The sequence below is a fragment of the Acomys minous genome (assembly GCF_964271855.1).
Source record: "Acomys minous genome assembly, chromosome: 16".
Classification (NCBI taxonomy): Eukaryota; Metazoa; Chordata; class Mammalia; order Rodentia; family Muridae; genus Acomys; species Acomys minous.
In genome coordinates, this window is record NC_140498.1 from 83,622,977 (window position 1) to 83,637,599 (window position 14,623).

Here is a 14,623-nt window from a genome sequence, read left to right on the forward strand (position 1 = left end):
GTCCCTAACCGCCTTTCCGCGGAGGAATCGCGGGTAAGGGGGCGGGGCTTCCTAAGACTATATAAAGCAGACGCCGGGCTCGCCTCCGCTAGTTTCGTCGAGACCTGGCGTTCCGTCCCTTCTCTTCTGTGAGGACTGCTGCTGCCACCGTCGTAGGTGAGGACACGGCCGTCGTACCCCGCGGGGCCGAGGGGCGGGAGGAGGAGGGGACGGGTAGCCCCGCGGCTCCGGCGTTCGGTTTCCGTGGCCCGCGAGGAGGGCGGCTGTCGTGGGGCGGAGGACCCCGGCGACAAGATGGCGGCCTAGTGGAAGTCGGAGGAGGAGGAAGACGCGCGGCCCTGACGCGCTGGGCGAGGTCGGGGTGGTGGAGCAGGGTCGCGAGGCCTCTGCCGTCGGTTAAACCGGGAACTCAGGAGGCCGTGGGGTGGGAAATGAAGGCGGGTCGCGCGCGCTAGGGAGGAGCCTCTGGCGTGAAAGCTGTGGGGGCTTGACCGGCGGGAGAGGTCGGTTTTCCTTCCGTTGGCAAATACGGAAGTGAGGTGGAGACGTAGAGGGGAGGGCGGCGGTAGGTGGCGTAGGTTCCGCCCGGCCTGCTGCCCCTGTGACGTCGCAGGTTCGGTGAGCTCATAATGCATAGTGACGCCATTTTCCCTGACCAGGTTTTACTCAGATGGAGGGCAGGGTTTGGGCCTCGGCCTCGGGTGCCCTCTGCAGAGTGGACAGGAGCCGGAAATCCAGAGGGGAAAAGTGAGCCCTACGTTATGGGTGTTATTTCTTGCCCTGCTTGGTTTTGAGAGAAGGTCGCTGCCATGGCCGCCTGTTTAGACCAGGATGTTTTTAGACGTTGAGACCCTCTGACTCTACCACCTATGTGATGGGGATTCAAAGCCAGTGCCACCGCCCCAACTATTAAGTTCGATGTTCCTTTGGTGTGGGGGGGGGGCGGGTTGTTTGGGTTTTTTTTTTTTTTTATTTTTAGACTTGGTTTCTCTGTGTAGCCTTGGCTGTCCTAGACTCAACTTTGTAGACCAGGCTGGCCTGGAACCCGGCAGCGTTCCTCCTGCCTGTGCCACCCTAGTGCTGGGATTAAAGGCGTGCACCATCAGGCCTTGCCCCTGAGTGAGTTTTTCTGTTTTCGTTTTGGTTTTTTGAGACGGGTTCTCTGTGTACCCTGACTATCATGAACTTGCTTTGTAGATCAGGCTGGCCCCAAACTCAATCAGCCTGCCTCTGTCTCCATGAGTGTTGTGATGCTGGGATTACAGATATGCGAAGTTTGGTGTTCTGCGTAGACACAGGACCGTTCCCGGTTGACTTAACAAATCCAGAGATCTGTCTCAGTCTTTTGTTCCTGGGGCTTGGAATAAACTTGTGCACTGGCTCAATTTTTAACCCGGGAGACTGGGTTTTTCTGTTTCTCCTTGGCTGGTCTGGACTCACTTTATAGACCAGGCTGGCCTGGAACTCATTGATCTGCCTGCCACTGCCTCCCAAGTGGGCCACCACACCCAGCACCGGACCTGTTTTTTAGGTCGTCTGTAGTAGTAGCTGGCTATATTGACCAGACTGTTTGGGAGTCTCCCAATTTTGCCTCCTAAGTTCTGTGATTTACTGCCTATTTGGAGTGGGTTTTCCCAATCCCCCAGAGGTGTCATGTCAATCAGGCTTTATTCCAAACTATACACATAGACAGGAACTGACTTCCAGCTATGTGTACTGCAGTCTCCACTTACTAAATTGGTAAATATAGGCAAAGGTCACCATGCCTAAGTCCCTATCTTTTTTTTTTTCTTTTGGGTTTTCGAGACAGGGTTTCTCTGTGTAACACTGACCTGACCTGCTTTGTAGACCACACTATCCTCGAACTCAAAGTGATCCTTCCACCTCTTCCAAGAGTTGGGATTACATGCCAGGCTTGCCTAGGTTTCTTTCTTTCTTTCTTTAAGGTTTCTTTATTGAGACATGCACTTTATTTTACTTTTGGTTTGTCAAGACATTTTTTTCTGTGTAGACCTGGCTTTACTGGACTTACTTTGGTAGACTTCTGTTAGCCTCAAAATCAGAGCTCTGCCTCCGAGTGTTGGGATTATAGGCATATGCCACTATGCCCCCAATGAAGTTTATTTCTTGTTGGATTTTAAAGTATTCCGGGGGAATCAGTGGCTGAGTTCCGGGACAGAATGGGGTCTGTGCAGCTAGAACTTATGTAGACTGGTACCCAATTAAGAGATCTAACAGTTGGTACCACCCCACAAACACATCGTTCCTGACCTGTTTATTTTGTTTGTAATAGACAATGCAGATCTTTGTGAAGACCCTGACAGGCAAAACCATCACCCTGGAGGTCGAGCCCAGTGACACCATCGAGAATGTCAAGGCAAAGATCCAGGACAAGGAGGGCATCCCCCCTGACCAGCAGAGGCTGATCTTTGCAGGCAAACAGCTGGAAGATGGCCGCACCCTGTCTGACTACAACATCCAGAAAGAGTCCACCCTGCACCTGGTCCTCCGCCTCAGAGGAGGGATGCAGATCTTCGTGAAGACCCTGACAGGCAAGACCATCACCCTGGAGGTCGAGCCCAGTGACACCATCGAGAATGTCAAGGCAAAGATCCAGGACAAGGAGGGCATCCCCCCTGACCAGCAGAGGCTGATCTTTGCAGGCAAGCAGCTGGAAGATGGCCGCACCCTGTCCGACTACAACATCCAGAAAGAGTCTACCCTGCACCTGGTCCTCCGCCTCAGAGGAGGGATGCAGATCTTCGTGAAGACCCTGACAGGCAAGACCATCACCCTGGAGGTCGAGCCCAGTGACACCATCGAGAATGTCAAGGCAAAGATCCAGGACAAGGAGGGCATCCCCCCTGACCAGCAGAGGCTGATCTTTGCAGGCAAGCAGCTGGAAGATGGCCGCACCCTGTCCGACTACAACATCCAGAAAGAGTCCACCCTGCACCTGGTCCTCCGCCTCAGAGGAGGGATGCAGATCTTCGTGAAGACCCTGACAGGCAAGACCATCACCCTGGAGGTCGAGCCCAGTGACACCATCGAGAATGTCAAGGCAAAGATCCAGGACAAGGAGGGCATCCCCCCTGACCAGCAGAGGCTGATCTTTGCAGGCAAGCAGCTGGAAGATGGCCGCACCCTGTCCGACTACAACATCCAGAAAGAGTCCACCCTGCACCTGGTCCTCCGCCTCAGAGGAGGGATGCAGATCTTCGTGAAGACCCTGACAGGCAAGACCATCACCCTGGAGGTCGAGCCCAGTGACACCATCGAGAATGTCAAGGCAAAGATCCAGGACAAGGAGGGCATCCCCCCTGACCAGCAGAGGCTGATCTTTGCAGGCAAGCAGCTGGAAGATGGCCGCACCCTGTCTGACTACAACATCCAGAAAGAGTCCACCCTGCACCTGGTCCTCCGCCTCAGAGGAGGGATGCAGATCTTCGTGAAGACCCTGACAGGCAAGACCATCACCCTGGAGGTCGAGCCCAGTGACACCATCGAGAATGTCAAGGCAAAGATCCAGGACAAGGAGGGCATCCCCCCTGACCAGCAGAGGCTGATCTTTGCAGGCAAGCAGCTGGAAGATGGCCGCACCCTGTCCGACTACAACATCCAGAAAGAGTCCACCCTGCACCTGGTCCTCCGCCTCAGAGGAGGGATGCAGATCTTCGTGAAGACCCTGACAGGCAAGACCATCACCCTGGAGGTCGAGCCCAGTGACACCATCGAGAATGTCAAGGCAAAGATCCAGGACAAGGAGGGCATCCCCCCTGACCAGCAGAGGCTGATCTTTGCAGGCAAGCAGCTGGAAGATGGCCGCACCCTGTCCGACTACAACATCCAGAAAGAGTCCACCCTGCACCTGGTCCTCCGCCTCAGAGGAGGGATGCAGATCTTCGTGAAGACCCTGACAGGCAAGACCATCACCCTGGAGGTCGAGCCCAGTGACACCATCGAGAATGTCAAGGCAAAGATCCAGGACAAGGAGGGCATCCCCCCTGACCAGCAGAGGCTGATCTTTGCAGGCAAGCAGCTGGAAGATGGCCGCACCCTGTCCGACTACAACATCCAGAAAGAGTCCACCCTGCACCTGGTCCTCCGCCTCAGAGGAGGGATGCAGATCTTCGTGAAGACCCTGACAGGCAAGACCATCACCCTGGAGGTCGAGCCCAGTGACACCATCGAGAATGTCAAGGCAAAGATCCAGGACAAGGAGGGCATCCCCCCTGACCAGCAGAGGCTGATCTTTGCAGGCAAGCAGCTGGAAGATGGCCGCACCCTGTCCGACTACAACATCCAGAAAGAGTCTACCCTGCACCTGGTCCTCCGCCTCAGAGGAGGGATGCAGATCTTCGTGAAGACCCTGACAGGCAAGACCATCACCCTGGAGGTCGAGCCCAGTGACACCATCGAGAATGTCAAGGCAAAGATCCAGGACAAGGAGGGCATCCCCCCTGACCAGCAGAGGCTGATCTTTGCAGGCAAGCAGCTGGAAGATGGCCGCACCCTGTCCGACTACAACATCCAGAAAGAGTCTACCCTGCACCTGGTCCTCCGCCTCAGAGGAGGGATGCAGATCTTCGTGAAGACCCTGACAGGCAAGACCATCACCCTGGAGGTCGAGCCCAGTGACACCATCGAGAATGTCAAGGCAAAGATCCAGGACAAGGAGGGCATCCCCCCTGACCAGCAGAGGCTGATCTTTGCAGGCAAGCAGCTGGAAGATGGCCGCACCCTGTCCGACTACAACATCCAGAAAGAGTCTACCCTGCACCTGGTCCTCCGCCTCAGAGGAGGGATGCAGATCTTCGTGAAGACCCTGACAGGCAAGACCATCACCCTGGAGGTCGAGCCCAGTGACACCATCGAGAATGTCAAGGCAAAGATCCAGGACAAGGAGGGCATCCCCCCTGACCAGCAGAGGCTGATCTTTGCAGGCAAGCAGCTGGAAGATGGCCGCACCCTGTCTGACTACAACATCCAGAAAGAGTCCACCCTGCACCTGGTCCTCCGCCTCAGAGGAGGGATGCAGATCTTCGTGAAGACCCTGACAGGCAAGACCATCACCCTGGAGGTCGAGCCCAGTGACACCATCGAGAATGTCAAGGCAAAGATCCAGGACAAGGAAGGCATCCCCCCTGACCAGCAGAGGCTGATCTTTGCAGGCAAGCAGCTGGAAGATGGCCGCACCCTGTCCGACTACAACATCCAGAAAGAGTCCACCCTGCACCTGGTCCTCCGCCTCAGAGGTGGAATGAAGATCTTCGTGAAGACCCTGACAGGCAAGACCATCACCCTGGAGGTGGAGCCCAGTGATACCACCCAGAAGGTCAAACTGGAAGATGGACGCACCTTTCTCAACACAGTGTCTAGAAAGAGCCCTTCTTGTGGTTGTTCTTGGGCTTGATGGGGAATTGTCTTAGCTTCCCCATATCTTTTAAACTGTTAACCAGTTTCCTTGCACTTTGAATAAAGTATTGCATTCCCAAAGGTCTGGTCTTGTTTGGCTTTGCTTCATTAGTTCCTTTTGGGTTGTGGAGGCTTTCAATTTTGTGTTATCAGTTCATGTTTCTGTCAGAAAATGTTGGCTGGAGAGATGGCTGTGAGGCTAAGAGAGTACTGTCTGCTCTTCCAAAAGTTCTGAGTTCAATTCTCACCCAGCAAGCACATGATGACTCACAACCATCTATAATGTGATCTGGTTCCCTCTTGGGGCATGCAGGCCAAACGCTGTATATGTAATAAAATGTTGAAATAGGGGCTAAGTGGTAGAAGTCAGAAGATGTTCAGTCCTCTAGGATTTAGATGTTGGTGAACCAACATGAGTGCAGGAAGAACAAGTTCTGATCCATCTTTCTAACCCTAGAATATATTTCTAAAAAGATGTGTCTAAAAGAAACCAAATACAACTTTCTAAGATTTATTATTTATGCAGTATAATGCCTGAATGTTTGCTTGTCAGAACAGGGCAGGAGATCTCACTATAGATGGTTGTGAGCCACTGTGTGGTTGTTGGGAATTGAACTCAGGACCTTTGGAAAAACAGCCAGTGCTCTTTTAACTGCTGAGCTATCTCTCCAGCCCCACCCCACTCCACCCCCACAACTAGAATTTTTTAAAGGTTTAAGTTTAATTGTGCAAAGTATTTGTTTGCATATGTGTGGGTGCTTAAGCTCAAGGCTGTAGTATCAGATGCTTCATTGGCAGTCAACCTGATCTGCATGTTCAGAACCAACTGCTTTATTTTTTTCTTGGTTAGTTTGAGATAGGGTTTCTCTGTGTATCGCTGGCTGTCCTGGGCTTGCCTTGTAGACCAGGGTGGCCTGGAACAAATCTGAATGCCACTGTGCTTGGCTTAGGACCTGTTTTTAATGTGCTGTCTCCAGGTTGTAGGCAAGTGGAATTTTGTGTGAAACATGCCAGGTAATCACAAGTGAATTGTGCAGAGGACATGAAGAATAGTTAATAGTCCTGCTCAACCCCCCCCCCCCAAAAAGTGGAATTTAATGGCTGAACTATTCTGCACAGTGAGTTCCAGGCTTCAAGTTCTGTGATAACAGTTAACAGTTTCATATGTAGTATGTAGGTGTATTGACTTGAACTTGCACAAGTGTGGGCAGTCAGGTGATATGTTTGCTAATTGGAGAGGTTGGGAGGGATGTATTTATAAGAGGATATAAGTTTGGTTCCCTTTACCCACATATTTGCCTCACTGCTTTTAACTAGCTCCAGAGTAGTCCAATACCTCTAGCCTTAGTATGTACCTCTACCGAAGGTGCATTTACGTCCCTTAAAGATAACAGATAGTTGAAAATCAATTGGTGTAATCCCAGCTCTTAGGGACAGGTCAAGTCAGGACACCCAAGGCTACACACAGATGTGTTTAAAAAAATGTTTTTTTAATTAAAAAACTGAGAAAAGTGTGATTTGGCTGTCCTGGGATTTGTGCCACATGCCTAGCTTTTTCTGTTCTGTGTGGAAGGTGCAGGTGTTCCTTGGAGACCCTGGCTTGACTTTGGGGAAATGCTCATGGTAGGTGGTAGCCGTTTGGGCAACATGATGTTGATAAACCATAGTATGATCTGATGACCCCATCTTTATCTTCTCTATTTCTTGTAGCCCCTGATTTGGAGACCAAAATTTCTTAGCATAGGTTGACTTCAAATTCCTGATGCTGTGAGCTTCCGTCACCCCTTTTTTTCTTTAGGAATAATGTGGGGAATAATGAAATAACCAGTCTTAGCCATGTAAGCACACGTTCCACGTGATTAAAATTAACCTCACTTTTTGTTTGTTTCATTATAGTCCTAATTAAAACACATGGTGTCCTGCAGACTGACTTTGAATCTGACATATATCCCTGCCTTAACCTCCTTAATCAGAATTACAAGCTTGGGGGTTGGAGATGTGGCTCAGAGGTTAAGCTTACTAGTTTTTCCAGAGGACCAAGGTTCAGTTTCTGGCACCCATCACCAATCATTTGTAACTCCAGTTATCCAATACCCTCTGGGCCTCTGCACAGCAGGCAGGCAGCAAAACACCTATACAGTTTTTTAAAGAGTTATTATATATACAGTGTTCTGTAGGCCTGTACTCCAGAAGAGGGCAACAGATCTCATAGATGGTTGGGAGCCACTATGTGGTTGCTGGAAATTAAACTCAGGACCTCTGGAAGAGCAGGCAGTGCTCTTAACCTCTCAGCTATCTTTCCAGCCCCCACCTATACAGTTTTAAGTTAAAAGCATAACTTGGTGGTAGTGAGTACTTCTTGTTTATTATTTATTTTGGTTTTTTGAGACAGTTTCTCTGTAGCTTGTACACCAGGCTGTCCTCGAACTCAGAGATTGTCTGCCTCTGCCTCATGAGTGCGCCACCATACCTGGCTGGTAGTGAATACTTTGAATTGCAGTAAAGGTAGGCCCAGTTCCAGAACAGCCAGGGCTACACAGAAACCATGTCAAACTACAAGCATGGTTGTCATGTTCAGCGTAATTAAGAAAAATTTTTATGCTTATTTGTAGGTATGAAGATTGGAGTCAAATTTTTCCACTATGTGTGGTCCCCAGGTCCAGCAGCAAGCATTGGCTGACCTATTGCTTGATGCTTTGTTTCAATGAGAACTCTTTGGTTTTTAGCCAGTGCTCCCACTCAGTATATGTTCAGCTTTGTGTGCATACGAGTCCTCAGTTGGGGACACTGGGAGAACTCGAGGTTCCACACTGTCCCTTTTATGTTTTCACTTCTTAGTATTGTCAGCCTTAATTAGCCTTTCATCTTGTGCAAAGGGAAGAAAGTCCTTTTCTAAAAACGAAGCCAGTATCTCATGTTTCTAGAGTACAAGCATGTGACGAGCATGTAAAAGAACTGCTCTCCATAGTTTGGATTGATATTTGATACTATTTTAAGAGTTCACTTACACCCCACCATGTTGGTGCACCCCGTTAGTACCAGCACTTGGGAGGCAGAGGCAGGTGGTTCACTGAGTTCGAGGCCAGCTTTGTCTACAAAACAAGTCTGGGACAGCCAAGGCTACGCAGAGAAACCCTGTCTCAAAAAAACAAAAATCAGCCAGGCAGTGGTGGCGCACGCGTTTAATCCCAGCACTCAGGAGGCAGAGGCAGGCGGATCGCTGTGAGTTCAAGGCCAGCCTGATCTACAAATTGAGTCCAGGACAGCCAAGGCTACACAGAGAAACCCTGTCTCAAAAAACAAAAAAGACAAAACAAAAAGTTCACTTACAGAGGTGGGTTTGAGTTTGAAAGTATAAGGCTTGAATAGTGTATATACACAACCACTTGTAACTCCAGCTCCAAGGGAATACAACAGCAGGCACTTAGCACCCAAGATGTCCCTGCTTCCAGATTGACAGTTCCGGCAAGCAACGCTCCTCTGCAAAGAGGGCACCACTGGGACACATGCAGGTTTAGTAATGAAGACTTGCAGTGCCCCCAACTACAACAGCTGGAATTAAACTACAACACCCACTGGATTACAGCAGGGAAGAGGTCTCTTATTAACCACCGTCTTCCCTAATCTCACGTTCTGAGTCGTCCTCCACCTCTTCACCCAAGTTGTCTTTTTTTCTAGAGCCACTACTCTTACTAGGGGCTTCCACAGGGTGTCCCTTGTAACCGAGACTGGCCTTAGACCATCTCATGCCTCAGTGTTGTGCAGTACTGTCTTCCAAGCCATACTGCCACCATCTTCATCAAATCAGATGTGCCACCTTGCAAAATATCTCAGCTGGGCTTGTTGACTGTTGTTTTGTAGATGGAGCATCCTGGGACACTGACCTAACTATCCAACTGCCATTCCCAAGCACTGAGTGCAACTCTGTCCTAACTCCTCATGGCCTCCAGGGCAGGCTAGAGAAAATAGGAAAGGAGTAGGTGAGGCTGACTTCATCTATGTGGCTCCAGGAAAGTCATCCATGCTGGGTGCAAGCCTTCCAGTGTCCCTGCTGTGGGGGTCACACGCACACTTTGTAAGGAAGCCCAAAAAACTCATTAGTTTCTCTGTGTGACCTTCGGTGGACTCGAGCCTCTGTTTGTCCTTGGGACCTTAGGAGGAGGGGCAGGTGTGTCTTCCATAACCTCCAGGGTAGGAATTTTAGCAACACTAACACTGAAACTTTTCCAGGGGATGAGAGTCCTTTATTTTTTAAGATGTATTATGCTCTGCCTGCATGTACACCTGCAGGCCAGAAGAGGGCATCAGATAATATAGATGGTTGTGAGCCACCACTGGAAGAGCCATCAGTGCTCTTCACCTCTGAGTCATCTCTCTAGCTCCCTAACCCTAACCCACCTACCCCCACCCGGTCCTTTCCTTACACTAGTGGCTTAACAGTATTTGGTAATCAGCCATGGTGACAGTGGCATCTAGAGCTCTAGGTGGCTCAGGTGTTCAGGGAAGGGATGTAGGGATAGAGGAGCTCAGGGGAGTAGACAGCAGATGATGGAGTAGGGACCAGGTACTAGAGAGAGCCTGACTTTATTTTAGTTTTTTAATATGTTTTATTAATTTATTCATATTACACCTCAATTGTTATCCCAACCCTTGTGTCCTCCCATTCCTGCTTTCCCCCTACTCCCCTCCCCTATGACTGTGACTGAAGGGGACCCCTTCCCCCATATATGCTCATAGGGTATCAAGTCTCTTCTTGGTAGCCTGTTATTCTTCCTCTGAGTGCCGCCAGGTCTCCTCATCTAGGGAGCCTGACTTTCAAAAAGGGCCAAGTGTCTAGTGTGGAGTAGGGCCCAGACACTGGCTCTCTGCCGTAGTGCTCGGGGACAGAACTCAAGGCCCTGCCTGCACAGGCTGAGAATTTGAAAATCCAGGGAACTCTCAGCACCAGGTACATTAGAGAATGATGCTCTTGGGCCGAGTGAGGCTGGAGCTCAGAGGGTAGAGCACTAGTAAAGCCATTAGGCACAGGGTTCCACCTCCTGGACAGTGTACATGGGACCTGGTGGTGCAGGCCTGCAGTTCCAGAGAGGGAGCTGGAGGCTGGAGGGAGGCCTGCTTCATCATGAGTTTGAGGGCAACCTGGACCACAACAGACTCTGTATCATATTTTCTCCCCATTTAGGGTTTATTTTCTGGTTGTTCAACCAAAGCTTTCTGGAACGTCTGCTCTGAGGCTGCTCTAATAGGGGGGAAATCAAAGCACAGGGCCCCAAATCTGCTCTGTGGTGGCTTTCAAAAACTCTTCTGTTCCCTTCAACACAGCTGGGCCATTGACAATGTGGCATGCAGACAAATGCCCAGAGAAATGAAAGGTGTCACCTCTTGCCTGTGACTTCCTGGAGTTGAGAGCCATTTAGATGTCCTCTGGCAGACCTGTCCACTCTGGCCACTGTTGGGTTCACACTTCATGGAGGTGGAAACTCAAGCTGACATTTTCCCTCATTATTGTTCTTTCTCGTTGGTGTCAAGGACATAGATTTTGATGGGAGATAAAGATTGGGATACAACTGTCTCTTCCTCAGAGATGATCATAGGAAATGATAGGCTGGGGGAGGGGCACACTAAGCTTAACACTAAGAAGGCAGGAAGGAGGCAGGTGCCTTTAATCCCAGCACTCCGGAGACAAAGGCAGGCAGACGACTGAGAGTTCAAGGCCAGCCAGGTCTACAAAGAAAGTTTCGGGACAGCTTGGGCTATTAGAGAAACCCTGTCTCGGGGTGGAAGGGAAAGGAGGAACCAGGTACAGTGGCACCCCTTTAGTCCCTGTGATCTCTCTGAATTTGAGGCCAGCCTGGTCTACATAGGGGGTTCCAGGCCAGCCAGGGTTACATAGTGAGAGCTTATCTAAATAGTGCAGGAGAGGGGCTGAAGAAACCTACCTCTTGCTCTTGTATAGGACTCAGTTCCTAGCACACACATCAGTGGCTCACAGCCTCCTGTTGTTAGGTTTGGGGATCCCACAAATAATGAGGGATCAGCAGTGCAAGTCAAACAATCAGGTTTGATTGTCTGTTTTTGTTTTTCTTTTTCTTTTCTTCTTCTTCTTTTTTTTTTTTTTTTTTTTTTTTTTTTTTTTTTTTTGCTTTCTTTTGTTTTTGTTTTTGAAAATGGTCTCAGAATAGCCATGGCTGTCCTGAACTCACTATGTAGACCAGGCTGACCTTGAACTCACAGAGATCCACCTGCCTCTGCCTCCCAAGTGCTGGGATTAAAGGTGTTCAGTACCATGCCCAGCCCACAATTTATTTTAAATGTGTAGGTTTTTTTTTTAATTTATTTATTATTATGTATACAGTGCTCTGCCTGCATGTACACCTGCAGGTCAGAAGAGGGCATCAGATCACATTATAGATGGTTGTGAGCCACCATATGGTTGCTGGGAATTGAACTCATGACCTCTGGAAGAGCAGTCAGTGCTCTTAACCTCTGAGCCATCTCTCCAGCCCCCTAAATGTGTAGGTTTGTGGCACAGGAAATAGTGGCCGCTGGGTGCACCTGCAGACTATAGCATCCATAGAGCTTGCATGATAGTGTGTGTGACTGTCTCTTACAAGTCCTCATCTCAGTTTCCCTCCCTGGTGTTTTTGGGGAACTTTCCACTTGTTGGTCTGCCATCTGGCTGCCCAGAACAGCAACTGACTTCACTAACACTGAGTAGTTAGCTAGGCTTCCAGTACGAGGCATGGTTTCCTTTTTTTTTTTTTTCCCCCAAGACAGGGTCTCTCCGTGTAGCATTGGCTGTCCTGGCATCACTTTGTAGACCAGGCTGGCCTCAAACTCACAGAGATCTGCCTGCCTCTGCCTCTGCCTCCCAAGTGCTGGGATTATAGGTATGCGCCACCACGCCCAGCTCATGGTTTCCTTCTTTTGAGCAGGTCTTAAGTCCAGTTAGGGAGCAGTGGGTTACTGTCAAGACACTGTGCCACCACTGCACTTTTACGCTTATCATGCCATGGTATACACTGAGGTGGTTCAAAGGCGTCATAGCTGGGTAGGATTGTTAAGTGCCACCCTATTTTGGAAGCTTCCGCGTCATCTCCTGGAACCATGAAGGCAAGTCCTCAGGGAGGAGACATTCAGGTCACTTCTATCTCAGGGGTCTCTGGGCCTTATTTCTGAAGTGTGTGATGCTTGCAGTAAGAGGGCATTACCTTTCACCTTTGGGGGGAACCAAGAGCAACAGCGAAATGACATATGTTTTGGACAGCCCTGACGAGCACTTCAAAAGGCGGCTTCTTGTATCTGGTATTGGGGTTTTGGTTAGATGGTCTTTGGCTCTCAGGAGAAGTACCATTAGCCCAGATGAGAAAAGTTCATTAAAACTGTATATGTAGCCGGGCGTGGTGGCGCACGCCTTTAATCCCAGCACTCGGGAGGCAGAGGCAGGCGGATCGCTGTGAGTTCGAGGCCAGCCTGGACTACAAAGCGAGTCTAGAACAGCCAAGACTACACAGAGAAACCCTGTCTCGGAAAAAAAAAAACTGTATATGTAGTTGTATACATGGAGTTACTTGTATTATGAATTATTTTTGGTAAACAGTTAATATGGTTTTTCAGACATAGTTATTATTTTACCCACCTCCCTCCTCCTGTATTTACCTTCCTCTCCAGAAAGAGCCCCACCCTTTCCCCATTACCTCTATAAGATCATTTGTTCCCTGCTCTCCACTTTTAAAAAAATATTTATTTATTTATTTATTTATTTATTATGTATACAGTGCTCTGCCTGCATGTACACCTGCACACCAGAAGAGGGCATCAGATCACATTATAGACAGTTGTGAGCCACCATATGGTTGCTGGGAATTGAACTCAGGATCTCTGGAAGAGCAGTCAGTGCCCTTAACCTCTCAGCCATCTCTCCAGTCCCTGCTCTTCTCTCTCTGTCTCTCTCTCTCTGTCTCTCTCTCTCTCTCTTTTTTTTTTTTTGTTTTTTTGTTTTTTTGTTTTTTTGTTTTTCAAGACAAGGTCTCTGTGTAGACTTCACTGTCCTGGACTCACTTTATAGACTAGGCTGGCCTCGAACTCACAGTGATCCACCTGCCTCTGCCTCCTGAGTGCTGGGATTAAAGGTATGCGCCACCACTGCCTGGCCCTGCTCTTCACCTTAACAATTCCTTTTTTTACTTGGGAGGCAGAGGTAGGCAGATTCCTGTGAGCTCGAGGCCAGCTTGGTCTACAAAGGGAGTCCAGGACAGCCAAGGCTACACAGAGAATCCCTGTCTCAAAAATAAATAAATAAATAAATAAGTAAATAAGTAAATAAATAAAATAAAAAAGAATTCCTTTTAAAAAAATATTTTTAAAAGATTATTATGTATACAATGTTCTGTCTGCATGTGCACCTGCCTGCCAGGGTAGGGCAGCAGATGTCATTACAGATGGTTGTGAATTACCATATGGTTGCTGGGATTGAACTCAGGACCACTGGAAGAGCAGTCAGTGCTCTTAACCTCTAAGCCATCTCTCCCGCCTCCCTTAAGTGACTTCTATCAGACCTCACAATTGGCTTGGCAAGAAAACCAGACTATGGGATATTCTTGTGGAAGATGACAAGTTGGAAGGCACCAGCTGAGTGTCTGTCTGTCCCTGACATGGATTTGAAGGATAGAGAAACCTGTTTTTGTTATGACCCCAAGTGTGGCATGGGGAATGGGCTTGTGAGGGAACAGGTGATGTTAATCCACTAGAAGGCAAACCACATCATTCAGGAGCTTGATTGTTGCCAGCTAAAAAGATCTGTGAACGGACTCTGGGAGGAGATATATAAGTGAGCCAGAAACAAGAGGTGGGGTCTTTGGAGACCTGGGATAGTTTTGCCTGTTTATCGCTCCACTTCGAGACGCTCCTAGAGAGAAACCATTTCAGGGAAAGCTCTGGGGCTCCGGACTCCTGCTGAGGTTCCAGGTTCTGGTTACTCCAGGTTCCAGCAGAAGAAATCCTGCTAATTACGCTAGGAGAATCGTTCCTTGGAGCTGATATCCTTACTGTTTTGTTATTGTATTCTTTAATCCTCTTCTCCTATTGTTTTGGTTAGTCAGGTTATAAGTGATGTGCTTTCAGGTACTAAGTTCTTAATAAAATATATTTGTTAGGAAAATTGAACCTACATGGATTAAGGCAAGCATCCACACACGCACTCCTGGAC

The 14,623-nt window shown here is 49.1% G+C and overlaps 1 protein-coding gene across 2 annotated transcripts; it reads left to right on the forward strand.

Annotated features, from left to right (window-relative positions):
- UBC (ubiquitin C) lies at positions 1-5,496 on the forward strand. 2 transcript variants are annotated; one of them, XM_084764077.1, is made up of 2 exons: positions 1-156; positions 2,294-5,496. In XM_084764077.1, exon 2 carries the CDS (start codon positions 2,297-2,299, stop codon positions 5,411-5,413), a length of 3,117 nt encoding a protein of 1,038 aa, XP_084620203.1. In that variant the 5' UTR covers positions 1-156; positions 2,294-2,296; the 3' UTR covers positions 5,414-5,496. The 2 variants fall into 2 exon arrangements, with proteins under 2 accessions (XP_084620203.1, XP_084620204.1); XM_084764078.1 differs by lacking the exon at positions 1-156 and adding an exon at positions 730-747.
- Positions 5,497-14,623: the final 9,127 nt, after the last annotated feature.

Bases quoted from the DNA above. Each gene is read 5' to 3' on its own strand.
- UBC (XM_084764077.1), top strand. From the start codon at position 2,297: ATGCAGATCTTTGTGAAGACCCTGACAGGCAAAACCATCACCCTGGAG.